The 14,444-nt window shown below is 23.6% G+C and overlaps 1 protein-coding gene across 1 annotated transcript; it reads right to left on the bottom strand.

Annotated features, from left to right (window-relative positions):
• Positions 1 to 2,487: 2,487 nt before the first annotated feature.
• On the bottom strand, positions 2,488 to 13,709 carry LOC134831677 (uncharacterized). The gene is made up of 3 exons (XM_063845473.1): positions 13,385 to 13,709; positions 9,883 to 10,179; positions 2,488 to 2,682 (listed from the first exon to the last, which is right to left on the bottom strand). The coding sequence occupies exons 2-3, from the start codon at positions 10,067 to 10,069 to the stop codon at positions 2,540 to 2,542; spliced, it is 330 nt and encodes a 109-aa protein (XP_063701543.1). The 5' UTR covers positions 10,070 to 10,179; positions 13,385 to 13,709; the 3' UTR covers positions 2,488 to 2,539.
• Positions 13,710 to 14,444: the final 735 nt, after the last annotated feature.

Below are 14,444 nucleotides of genomic sequence, written 5' to 3' on the forward strand. Positions count from 1 at the left end.
GGATTAAATATGTTTGAGCTATTGGATAAACAAAAGTTGATAATGACGAGAACGGGAACGGCTCAATATGTTTTTGAACATGACAACTAAGTAATCCTCCTTTAGCAAATTTTGTTATTGGCACAAAATATCGATAAATCAGGCAAGTTTTCGAGAGTTAATAAATTTTTTTTTTATTTTTTTCGATTTTTTGAATATTTAAATATAAAATGAAGGGACATTTGATTGATAAACGAGACTTTTATTCAAAACAGTTTTTTTTTTTGTTTACGGAAATAAATTCGATGTCCTGTCAAATATTTAAATATTCTGCGATGCTTTTAACATGTTATTATTAGCATATCTTATCTATAAAAGAAATCTCGCTGGAGGCGTTGAATTTTTTTCTTTCTTTAAGACTTTCGCTTTTCATCCTATCAGTTTAGCATATCAACGACTTGTTACAACGTTCGGAGGAAAAAAAAAGAAGAACCATGGAGGAATGTTAATCGTTTAATGAATTTCAACACGCAGAGGATGTTGGCGTGTGCTCGTTTGTATAAAGAGAGTGAAATTTATTTATTTAAAGTTCGATGGAATTTTATTTTTTATACAAGGGAAGTTGAACCTGAAGCGATTTGAATTGAATTCCTTTGAGAAATTGTTTAATTTTAACTTTTTTTTTTGGGTAAGTTTTTTTTATAAAAAAAAGTAAAATTTCATAGAAAAAGAAAAAAACAAAATTTAGACCTGAGAAAGATTTTTTTTAAGTCTTCTTGATTTTTCCAAGAATTAACTCGTAACAAAAGCAAAAAGTAACAAAGTCTTAAAAAAGAAAGAAAGACATCAAAAAAACTTTTCATTCAACTTGAAGAGTACTAAAACCAAATAAGAGGCTTTCAACACAGATCACGTAATACGATCACATGCCTCATTCACACTTCTTTTATGACAATTTCATGAAAAAGTCTCTTCAACGCATCTTTCTCAGTATATTTCCTTGATTGAGTGTTAATAACAGTCTCAACATTCCAATTGACTAATAATATCTTTTTTTTTCAAAAACATACTTAGGCCGCTCCAAATTTTTTTCTATGTTTTTGTCCCATGCCCCATTTCAAAAGTCGAAAATCCAATGGGGCAAAATAAAAAAAAAAGTTAAAAATGTCATCAAAATTGACCATTTTTTGCCTTTTTCCATATTTTTTCAAAGAATTTTCAAAATTTTAAATTTTTTTAAATTTTTTATTGAAAAACGAAATTTAACATGAATTTTCTTCTCTAAAAATATTTTCAAAAAAAAAATTTTTACAAATTTTTTTGACAGTTATTTTTATGAATTTTTTTTGTTTAAATTTTTAACTTGAAATACTCTGAGATCAATTTTAAATCATCAAATGTCAATTTAAATCACTCAAAAACTACAAAAATATTTATTAAGGGCCCAAATTTGTTAAAATTTTTTTCATTTTGTATGAAAAAGTATTTCAAAAAATTTTTTTTTTATTTTGACCCCCCTTCCCATTTTGAAAAAAATCTTTTGGAACAAAAACATCGAAAAAAATTTGGAACGGCCTTAGGCGAAAAAAGTTTAATATTTTAATTTTTTGTCCCATGAGGATTTTCATGAGGGAATGAAAATAAATATTTTTGAATTTTTTGTTTGTAATTTTTTAAATTTTTTTAAAATTTTAAAACTTTTTTGAGTGAAAAAAATTCAAACAAAATCTCACAAAATAAAAAAAAATTTGAAAAAAAATTATTTTGGGCACGTGACCTAAAATTAACTTTTTATTGTACATTTCAATTGAAAACGCCTTAAAAAGCGATTTTTTTGTGTGATTTTATCGTAAACAGTAATTTTTTCAATTAAAAAATTCCAAAAAATGTCAAAAATATTTAAATTTTTAATTTAATTTTTATTTTTTCCCTTGATTTTTTTTTTTTTTTTGATAAAATCGGAGGGGGGCGACAAAAAATAGATATATTAAATTTATTCGCCTTAGTCAATTTCTGTTCCAGAAGACATTTTTCGACAAAAACTTACAAACATGTTTTCATTTCCTCCTTTCAAAAAATTTCTTTACAAATGTTTGAGTTTAAAAAAAAATTCAATTCAATTCATGGCTTCTTGTCTACTTGCACGATCTATTTAATGGAAAACCCAATTGAACTCTAAACCGCTTTTAAAGTTTTCCTACATGTTCTTTAAAAAAAAAAAGTTGAAAATTTTCTTTGCCAACTAAAATGTTTTTACATTGCCTTACCTCCTCAGGTCTCTTTACATTTTCTCTCTACTTGAAACATTTTAAAAATCATTTAAAAAGAAGAATTATGGCCTATGATGCAAATGTGCTTCTAAAAAGTGCACTTTAGCAAACAATTTTTTTTTTTGAAAGCCTTTCATGTTTAATGATAAAACGTCATTTTCGCATGTGTTAACATTTATAATCGACAGACCGAGAGATAAAGCGACAGGAATTTAAATTAAAAAATTCTTTAGAGAAATTTTACACTTTATTTCATTCAATTTTCAAATTACAATTCGTTGTGTGTGGCTTTAGACGCCCCGATACTTGCGAATTAGCATAGCCCACACATCTGGATAGCGTGTTTGCAAGAAATTCGTCAATTTTTGTGCATTTTGCGCTTGTTGCGGCGAGCAATTTCTGCAGTTACGTAGAATGACTTCCGGTAGAGCAGCTGAAAATAGAAAAAAAGAAAAAAATAAAATGTTAGAAAATTTTTTTCAAAAGCCTCAATTAACGAACCAACAACTTTTTTATGCACTCATGAGTAAAAAGCTCTTGGTAAATGAAAGGAGGTAATAAAGAAACAAGAGGTTAGTTATTAAATTTTACAAATAACACGGAAATGAAAGAAATTCGCAACCGACAACGGCAAGTAGTTTGTTGAGAGCACTCGTGTGTCATCTCTCGTCGTTGTTGTTGTCGTTCTCATGTTTTTTTTTCATCTCATCTTTCTCTTCATTTTCAGTTTTGTAACAAAGTTTTCTTTTTGATTACTCTTTTTTGTTTTATTCGTGAGTTGTTGATGAATTAAAAGGAAAATTGTTGAAATGTTTTAAAAAAGTTTCTCTTCTTTAAGGAAAAGGATTCCAATTTTGTCCCTTTTTGCCGAAATTTGTTGCTTCAAGGAATATTTTGATGAGCAATCGGATGTGTTGAACCAAAGGAAACACATGAATAAACAACTCCTTGACTCGAAAATGAAGGAATTTTACTTCTGAAGAATTTTCTAAACTCTTAAAAAGTAAGTTTTAATTCTTTAAATTTTTATTTTCAGGACCTGATTTGATCATTTAAATTTTAATTAATTTTAAATTTAATTTAATTTTAATTTTATTTTAATTTAATTTTAATTTAATTTTAATTTAATTTTAGTTTAATTTTAATTTAATTTTAATTTAATTTTAATTTAATTTTAATTTAATTAAAGTTTCAAATTTAATTTAATTTTTTAATTAATTTTAATTTAATTTTTAAATTAGTTTTAATTTAATTTTTTAATTTTAATTTAATTTTAATTTAATTTTAATTAATTTTAATTTAATTTTAATTTAATTTTAATTTAATTTCAATTTAATTTTAATTTAATTTTTAATTTAATTTTAATTTAATTTTAATTTAATTTTAATTTAATTTTAATTTTAAAAGGTAAGTTAAAGCTCTCAAGATGTTATTTAATTAATCCAAACCAAGCAAAAAAAGCAAAATTTAACTTTTTCAGGATTAAATTGAATTTTTTAAAAAGAAAATTCAACATAGAAAAAACTAAATTTCAACTTTTTCTGCTTCACAGCACATTACGCTTGACATATAAAAGTGTAAACATCAAATTAAGCCAAAAATCCCGTATAAAGAAGAGATTTGTTAGTTCATGATTTGCTTTGTATCAAAAAAAAAGGTCATTGAAAAGTTCAACTTTTATCTCTTTTAAATTAATAAAAATTTAAAGATTAACTTTTGAAAATAAAATTTAAAGGAAAAACAGGTAAAGTAATTGATTTTGTCTTTGAAAACCGCTTAATTAAGGATTTACGAGAAAATCCTCTTCGTTCTCTTGTAAAATTAAAATCTCTTAATGCGCGATTTTTTCATGCATAATAATTTAATAAACAAATAAATTAATCATGAACATTCCAGACGCGCATTTACATTTTATTATTAATCCCACGTGAAATTGTAATTTCGCAAAAATAAAAAAAAATAAATGGATTAAAAAATGTTAAAATAAAATTTTTAAATACAACACGTGCTTTTTGTGAATTTTTTTTTAAATAAAAATATTTTATTTTTGTTATTTTAATCCCTTTCAACAACAAAATACTTTAAAATTTGTTGAAAAAAAATATTTTAAATTAATTTTCAACTATTTACAATACTTGTGACAATACTTCAAAAAAAAATATCATAAAAAAATGAACCTTCTTAATTTTTTATATTTAATGATATTTAAGGTTAAGAGAACTTTTTTTATTGTATTTTTACTGTTTTTTCTCATTTGGTTCAGTTCACCGGGACAACGACAGTAATAATAATAAAACTCATATTTTCTCGAGGTAACCACCCAACTTTTATTACGACGGAAACAGATTATGTTTACTTTATTTAATGCAATTTTATGTTTGAATTATATCCACAGAGAAAATGAAAAACGGTACGTTCATTGTCTGTCATGTTCAGTAGAAAGTTTAATGAATAAAAAAAAATTAAATTAAATAATAATTTTATGAAGACCGACGCGTGGGTTTTTTTTACATAATTTGTATTAAAATATTGTTTATTATTTTTTTTTTATTAAATTAATTCAAGAAAATATTTTAATTTTTCAAATTATTTTTTTTTATTCAAAATAAAGTAAATAATAAAATAAACCACAAATCAAGGAAAATAAAAATCATGAATTTCCTTAAAATAATATTTTTTTCTTGAGATAAGGGAAAAAATAAATAAGATAAGAAAAGATTTAAGATGAAAAAGGTAAAAAAGTAAACAAGGATAAAAATCGCTTTTTAAATATTAAAAAATACGGAAAAAGTAAAGATAATGATCTCCATTCATTGTGAAAACCTTTTTCATTGCTTACAGCAGAAGTAGTAAAATAAGGTCATTTGGGACAGACAAACATCTTTTATAACGAAAATAACGATAAACCAATCCAAAAATTTCGTTTTTATGAAAATTTTCATTTTTAAATAATAAAATTGAATTGTTATGAAAATAAAAATCAACGAACCAGAAGCCCTAACCTCATCAACAAAACCACAGATCATTATACTTTTCAACAAAAGTTAATAAATAAATAATAATTTTTTTGTTTAATTCAATTCAGTTGTAATGCAATAAAAATGTTCCTTTTGTTACACTTTTCCCCAATTTGTATATTGTTTAAATATAATTATAATAAAATAACAGAAAATATCTGTTTCGGCGTTATGTTTTTACGTTTTATGATGGTTAACGGCAACATCATTATATTTTTCGTAAATTTTATTATAATAATATAAATGTTCGTTCATTTATTCATGTGCAAAATTTTTGTTTGTTTGTACCGAAGCCATAAAAAAGAAGAAGGTAAACAATTGAAAAAGAAAAAAAAAATATGATAACAAATATGCCTTAAGTCAGTACAAAGAACAACATGTGATGTTCAGCTGGGGTTACGAAAAAAAAAATAAGGGAAGAAAATATTTACATACTTTTAGCAACAAACAAGGCTTGCAACCATAATTGGTTCAAAAGATGGTTTCACTTTATCAAAAGAGTTTTTTTCTTTTTGTGAAAAGCTTTTGTAAGAAGTTTCAAATAAATTTTTTTGAAGAAACAATTAGGCTTATTGTTGTTGTGAAAAATAATATTGATGCAGAATTGAATATTCAAAGAATTCGACCACAAAATTTTCATACACAATGAATTTTAAAGGGAAATTTTGTTAAAGCTAATAAATAATATGAGAAAATGTAATAAAAGAAGGAAAATATAAATTTACATAAAGAAAACGAGTGACAGGAAAGTTTAATATATATTGATTTTTTCATTTGTTTCGCATTTATTTATATATTCAACAGATTTTCCTTCTTTTTGTTTTCTCTTCTGTATTGTGAAAAATTAAATTTCTCGTTTCAAAAAAAAAAAAAAAAAAAAAAAAAAAAAAATTGAGACATGATATAAAAAAAAATTTAAAAAAAATAAAAAAAATAAAATAAAAAAATTATGAAAAAAATTAAAAAAAAATAATTAAATTTTGAAAAAATAAAATAAATAAAATAATAAATAAAAAAAAAATAAATAAATAAAAATGTAAAAAAAATAAAAAAATAATTAAATTAAAAAAATAAATTAAAAAAAATTTAAAAAAAAAATAAATAAAAAAAAATTTTTTTTTTTGAATTTGCAAAAAATCAAAATCATGAAAAAAAAAATTTCTATTAATTAATTTAAAAAAATAAATAAAAAAAATATTTAATAAAAAATTTTTAAAATAATAGAATAATTAAAAAAAAAAATTAAAAATAAAAAAAATAAATAAATAAAAATATTAAAAAAAAATTAAAAAAGCTAATAATAAAAAAATAACAAAAAAATTAATAATACCTTCAACATAAAATAGTTGAAAATAAAGTAAATCAATAATTTATTAATTAAATTTGAAACCGAGTTTCATGTATAAATGAATTTTTCAATATTAGATTATCTGACATAATTCAGATTTAAATTTATTTTATCTATAATGTTTGTGAAAGCAATTAATTAGTGAATTAAGCTTATTACCTATCAGTTTTTGCTGAATTAAATATTTTTGAATTTAATTGAAATATAAATTATTACAAAAAATATTAATCATTAAAATATTTTTAAAATTTAAATTAATAATTTTTCAACTTTAAAATTTTTTTAAAATATTTTTTTAAATTTTTTAAAAATATTTTTTTAAAATATTTTTTTAATTTTGTAAAATATTTTTAAATTTTTTTTTTTAATTTTTTTAAAATATTTTTTAAATTAATTTTTCATTGCAAAACACAAATTTTTCACATTTTTTAAAGAAAAAACAAATGTTCACTTCCTTACTTAACGAGAACGACATAGACCTTGACATGTCTTGTAACGTTGCAATTTAAGCTTTCTTTAAACAAAAACGACGGTCTAAATGCCTTCGAATGTCGACTTGTTAAATAATGGCAAGCAATATTTTCCTTCACTGCTTATTTTATTTTTATTGTTATTACTCAATATTACAATATTCGGTTCGACACAACAAAAAAATTGAACAAATATTTTTCGCTGTTGGCACTTTGTTGGAATTATATTTTCAATTCGCATCGATTTGAATTCGTAATAAATAAAATTGCTCCAAATTGTTACCATTTAAATTTTTTTTCACTATTTTTATGCAATTTTAACAGAACTTTTCCTATTTAGAATCGACGTCGCGCTTTTTTTTTCATTGCTCGTAATTCTTAATTTACGAAGCGCACGTGTTCGTTTTCGCGCGAGACAATGACCTCGACAGCAAATAAATTGCGTTTAATTTAAATGTCACACATAGCAATTTATCTGGTTTATCGTCGTTTTAGGCAAGCACCGTGTGCCTCCAAGCTGCGAGTTTCTAAATAAAAATGTGCGCTAATATTACAATGTATTTACTTTGCGCCCGTATTTACGCTTAATTGAGTAATATTACGGAGATATGTTTATTATTAAGCCGTCGTGAAGAAAAATGAGGCAAGAATGGGCTCAATCATGTGCAAAAAGCCCATTTAAGGCATGAAAATGGCGAAAAATAAGAAAATTCGCTTTTGGGTTCCTTTTCCGGGCTTTACTTTCATTTTGTATTTTCGCAAAAGTTCATTCAATTTTATTCCGGGGTGAAATTTATTTACAGATCCCTTTATTTGTCATTCGCAAAAAAAAACAACGAAAGCCCCTAAAAGGATTTTTGTTATTTTATGCGCGCTAAAGGTTGAATTTCATCATTTTTCTCAAGCGAAATTCTTATTTTCGCGAAAAATGATATTTTGCCATCGGAATTTATTGTGTCAAACACGAAATCAGATCTGCGGCACAAAATAAAAATTGAACAGTATGTTTTGTCATTTCATTGAATCATTGCAATGTTGGCAGTTTGTTGATGTGATTCATTTCAAAATATCATCATCCCCGCACAAAAAGTAATCGGATCCGTGTAAGCGGATACAAAATATAAAAAGAGAGTATTTTTCGTTTTCAATTGAAATTTGTTTTTCAAATGAAGTTGTGAATAGAAGTTGAATGAAAAAATACACAAAAATCACGCAATACATTTTTTTCTCTGTACTTTACTGTTTATTTGGATAAATTTATCAATATTTACTCAATACAAAAAAAAACTGTTAAAGCTTTTATGTTTGGTTTTGTAAACGAATTCATTGCTTTTAGTTTCATCAATGAAGAAAATTTCTTTGAAATACGAAATTAATACAAAATTTCAAGTTTCAGGCAAATTAAAAAAGTTTTTTTATCGACGACACATTTTGATTTTTGATCTTTAAAAAGTTCTTTAAGAAGTTTTACTGTCAATAAGTTGCCAATTTTTTACCTTGAACTTGCCCAAGTTTAAAAGTTCATTCCCAAATTTCTGTGGAAACTCGATTTACACAAGTTTATTTTTGCATGTCAAGCACGAAGGTATGACACGAACAATCGATATCAATATAAAATGTTAGGAATGTGTGTAGAATTTAACATGAGAAAAAAGAAAATGGAAAAATTTTAACAATTTATATCAATTGAAACAATTTTTTTTTGCCATTTTTGTCAGTCTGGCAAGTCTCATTTTTTTAACGTTGTTAAACGATTTTTCTCATATTTTAAAGACTTTTTGTGAAAAGTTTCGTTTAAATGAAATTTTTTATGTCTGTCTTTGAATTTTTATCTTTTAATGCAAAATTATAAAATTCTTTTTTTTTTCTTGAGAAAATGGTTGAAATTTAAATTTAAAAAAAAAAAAAAATATAAAAAAAAATAAAAATATAAATAAAATAAATAAAAAAATAAAAATAAATAAAATAAAATAAAATAAAATAAAATAAAATAAAATTAATAAAAAATATGAAATAAATAAATACATAAATAAATTTTTAAAATTAAAATTTAAAATAAAATTTAAATAAATTAATTAAAATAAAAATTATTTTTTTAAAATAAATAAAAATAAAAAAAATAAAATTTAAAATTTAAAATAAAAAATCTAAAAATAAAAAATTTTTTGAAACATAAAAAATATTTAAAAAATAAAATAAATGAAAATAAAATTAAAAAAAAATAAAATCTAATTATATAAGATAATAAATAAAATATAAAAAAATATATAAAAAATCCAAATAAAAATTTTTGAAAAGATTTTTTGGAAAAATAATTAAAATGCGATCAAATACGAAAAAAAAATAAAATGGTCAATTTCAAACATTATTTTAAAAAATGTTTCAATAAAATTTTCTGCAGCAATGTAACATTTGTTGCAATATTTATTAATTCGTTGCACAAATGTTACTTCTTTCTCCTATCTTTCTACTTTTTGCAGCTCGTATCTATTGTTTTACAATTTTTATTGTAATTGATTTTTCATTTATTTTCTCTCTCTTTTCAGAATTCTGATGCACATTTAGCACATTTTCTTCGGCAAGTAAGTACATAATTCCATTAAAATCTAACTTAATTTTATTCAGAGCGAACCAAGACACCTACGACAAAACTTCAAACCACTCATTATAAATTCTCTCGCGGTCATATTAAATTCAAATTAAATTTCAATTTTGGCATAATTACCCTCGAGCAACACAATAACAACAATTATATATTTGCTGATGTCACGTTAAAATATTCACAGAATGTAATTTACCTTTTAGCTGTCGTCCTAAGTTATCACAGGGACTCTTCTCTAACACGCACATAATCTGTCGACTAACAATCACCTGGTTGTTCAGTAATCGATTTATGTTGTGGTTATCATCCGCCCATGTCACTGCGTTAAGTGCCGACAAACTGATTGCAGCGAAAATTACCAAAGCTGTCACGGAGTTTTTCATTGTTCCTCAAAAAAAAAAATTTTTTTTTTCTCGCGTTAACGGATGACGGAACAGGATGATGAGCAGATTGTCAGTTCCCGGCTGATATGTTTATTTTTCCGAAGAATTCTCTGAAAGAAAAAAAGAAAGGAGAATGTTATGCATTTTTATCATGTGACTCCCATCGACGGAAGGAAGAAAAACAGAAACGAAAACAAGGGAAATTTTTACTTTTTTTTCCTCAGTGAGTTCGTGTCTCGAGAAAAAAAAAATTGAGATTGAAAGATGGAATTGAAGGCGGGAGGATAAACAAACAAATCCACATTGTCACATTTGTTTCTTCATAAAATAAATAAAATCCGGAAAATGGGAGAGAAAGAAAGGTAAATATTTGATCAGAATTTAATTTTTTGTGCGGTATTCTTGTTTATGTTGAAGAGCAGTTCAAATAAATTATTCATTCATAGATTTCAAAGCTGGCTTAACGTGAAGGAAGTAGAGACGAGTGTCATTCAGTTATCAAATATTTAAACATAATTTCCGTTTGAAGAGCAGAATGAAAGAAATAGAATTGCTTTTGATGTGAAATTAATATTCATTTCTACATGTAGGTCAGTTTCTAATGAAATTTTGATGACTTTTTAATAGTTTAAAGTTTTAAAAAGATTTTTTTACATTTTTTTTTAAATTATTTTTTATGATTTTTTTTTTATTTATTTAAAAATTTTATTTTTTTATTATTTTTTTATTTTTTTTTAAATTTTTTTTTTTTTTTTTTAAGTTTTGTGAAAAAAATATTTTTTTATTTATTTATTTTTTTTATTATTTATTTATTTTTTATTTTTTTTTATTATTTTATTTTTTTTTTATTTTTATAAAAATTTTTAAATATTTTTTTTTATTTTTAAAATTATTGAAAAAAAATTATTTTTCAATTAATAAAAACCAAGCAAAAAAAAAATTATTATTTTATTAAATTTTTAAATATTTTAATTATTTTTAATATATTTTTTATATTTATTTTTTAATTTTTTTTAATAATTTTTATTTTTTTTTATTTTTTTTTATAAAATAATAAAGAAAATTTTTTTTAATTTTTAAAAAAATTTTTATATTTTATTTTTAAATAATTCTAAATATTTTATTTAATTTTTTTTAAATTTTTTAATATTATTAAAAATTAATTTTTTATTATCTATTTTTTTTAATTTTTTTAGGAAATAAAAAATTAAAAAAAATCAAAGCCAAAGAAATGAAGGGACCTCAAAAATATTTCAATTAATCCAAACCAAGCATAAAAACCTTAAATATGGCACAAATCCCGAAAAATTACATTGAAAACGACAAAAACTCATCAAACAAAGTGTTCAAACGATCAATCAAACATTTTTTCATGTTACATCGCTCCGTAATTGATGTTCTGGTTACACTTCCGAATACTTTTCGGATCTATCGAAACATCGCTACGATTAAAACTTTCTCGGAAAATACACAATTTCCTCCATAGACATCAAATTTAACGTGCCACGTGTTGATTTTTAACCATAAGACGGTTATACATCATTTTTCATAAACATTCACGACGAAAATTCATCAGACTTTAGAACCTGAGTAACTTCGAGTGTGTGAGATGACAAATGTTTCAATTTCATGCCATTTAAATATTTATGCATGACTATGAGAAAATTCCCTTAAATAATAATAATAATCGCATTACTAAGCGAGTTTCTTCCGCGCTATCTATTCATTCGCAGCAACGAACCCCGAATGAAAGAACGAAAAATAATCTTACTTTTTCATATTTTTCTCTAATAAGTGACAGAATTTCTCGTTTTCTTCACCCACACTCGTAAGAAAAAGTTCTCAGCGGAAGACAAATTGGAATTCATTATTATTTCCGTTTTTTTCTGTACTTTTGTATTTTTTTCTGATGAGAAAATTTATTACTTTTATTACAGAAAAAAATGAGGAAAAAAAATAAGTCGTCATGTGATTTCAATATTATCTCTTTTTTTATTGCTCGGTAGCGTGTGTGCCAATAAAAGACCCGTTTTATGACTCCATTCTACATTAACAACAATGCTCGGCAGAAAAGCAGAAATTATGTTAATGTCGGAAAAGAGACATCACGGAACAAAAGAAAATGTTAACTGCTTATAAAAAATAAACGTACGCGAGAATTTAATGACAAAGTTGTAAAAAAAAACGAAGCCAATTATCGAATACATTAACGCTATAACAATCTAGAATTTTTGGTTTCTTGTCACACACACAGGATAAAGGCACAAAAAAGTTGAAAGCAGCAAAAAAAAATCTTCATTAAAAAAAATCAGTCATGCACGTCAATTTTTCGAGACATTTTACCCGAAAAAAGAAAAGCCAAAAAAAAAATTTTTTTTTTATAAATAACAATTTTTCATCTGCACTACATAAAAACTAACATTAACGTCAAGAAAGAAAAAAAGAGGTTGAAACCCAAACGAACGTTAACATCATAAATATAATAAAATATTATGAAAGAAACACGACAAACTTTATTATGTTCGTCGATTTTTCCTTTGACGATGACACGACGCGTGTATTATCATCATCATCAATTTATTAAACATGTTATCTTCTTATGTATTTATTTCTTTTGAAAGCGAGAAAAAAACGTCACCTTTTAATAGTGAATCTTTTATCACAAAAAAAAAATTTTTTTTTTTGATGTGAAAAATTATCTTTATTGAATTTGGTCAGTTTTTTATAAAAAAACAAAATCAATAAGGCTGCTTCAATTTTTTTTTAATTTTTTCCCATGCCCCGTTTAAAGAGCAGAAAATCCAATGGGACAAAATAAAAATAAAAAGTTCAAAATTACATGGTTTTTTGTTTAATTTTCGTAATTTTTCAAGGAATTTTATTTTTAAATAATTAAAAATAAAAAAATTAATTTTAAAATTATAATTAATTTAATTTTAATTAAAATTAAAATAAATTTTAAATTTTATTTTTTTTTAAACTTTATATTTTACAAGATATTTTTACAAGAATTTTCTCCTCTAAAATTTTTTTTTCGAAAATCATTAAACTTATGTTTGAAATGTTTTTAAAATTTTTTTTATGAATTTTTTTTTTTTTCAATTTTTTAGTTGAATATCTCTGAAATCAATTTTAAATAAGAAATTCTTAAAAACAACCAAAATATTTATTAATGGCGAAAAACTGCTTAAATTTTGTCATTTTGTATGAAAAAATATTTTAAATTTTTTTTGGGACAAAAAATTCGAAACAAAATTTTAAACGCCCTAAATAAATAATAAAAAATTAATAAAAAAAAATATTAAAAAAAATCACCTGATATTTCTGCTTTAATATTTTTGGCTTCTCACGTATTAAACGTCACTTCAAATGTTCATAAATAAAAAAAAATAATTTTTTTATTTAATTTTTCGTTGGCAAGATATGTTTCGCTGAACTTTTTGTTGTTAATATTTTTTTCTTGATATGTAGTAATAATACGATGGAAAATTTAATAATATGAAGTTTCTTGAAAAAAAAATTTTTTTTCACTATTTTACCACAATGTTCACGTTTTTGTAATAATTTTTTATTTTTTTTCGTTGATATGTTTTCCAAAACTTTTTCTTTTTTATTATATTTTTTTCGTAATTTTTTGCTTTTGCAGAAAATAAAATTGTGAAATCGTGTCTGATCTCTTTGAAAGGCAGACAAATACTGAACATCCCTTGTTGTTGTTAGGCTTTAGATAAGTTCTCTGTTTATAAAATGTTTGTGCGGTGTCACATGGTTCGTCCTTTTATTTCTACGTGAAAATTTATCGTACAGAATTTCTCTCTGAAAAATTTTCCTCTCTCTCGAAAATTGTTCATTTTCATTTCTCTCTCTGGATTTTCCTTCTGAATGAAAAAGTAAATGTTAAGAAAGAAACTTCGTTATTTAAAAGGCAGATAAATGGTTCTTATTATAGAGGAGTATTATGACGCGCCGCTGTGAGTGAATAAAAAGGAAAGGATAGCATATCATTAAATTCACATTCGGAACGATTTTCTTCTTTTTTATTTTTTGAAGATGGAAATCTTTGTTTATTGAGTGTTTTCTTCCTTAAATGTAGGCTTAATATAAATTTCATGCAGGTAGATAGATATGCGGTTAATGATGTCCGTATCTGTAATGACGTCTAAAGCAAATAAATAGATAGGCAGACAAACAATCACATGAGTGATAAGTGAGAATGTGAAAAAACGAAGAAAAATACACAGAAAAAGGTGCGGTAGATAATGACGAGAATGGATAACAAGAACAGGCATGTAGAGGAGAGGATTTTCTTGGAAGGTCAACGGGTGAAAAATTTCACGTTTCACAGCTTTTCTCAAAGACAAATTTTTATGCGAAA

The sequence above is a fragment of the Culicoides brevitarsis genome, chromosome 2 (genome assembly GCF_036172545.1).
Source record: "Culicoides brevitarsis isolate CSIRO-B50_1 chromosome 2, AGI_CSIRO_Cbre_v1, whole genome shotgun sequence".
Lineage (NCBI taxonomy): Eukaryota > Metazoa > Arthropoda > Insecta > Diptera > Ceratopogonidae > Culicoides > Culicoides brevitarsis.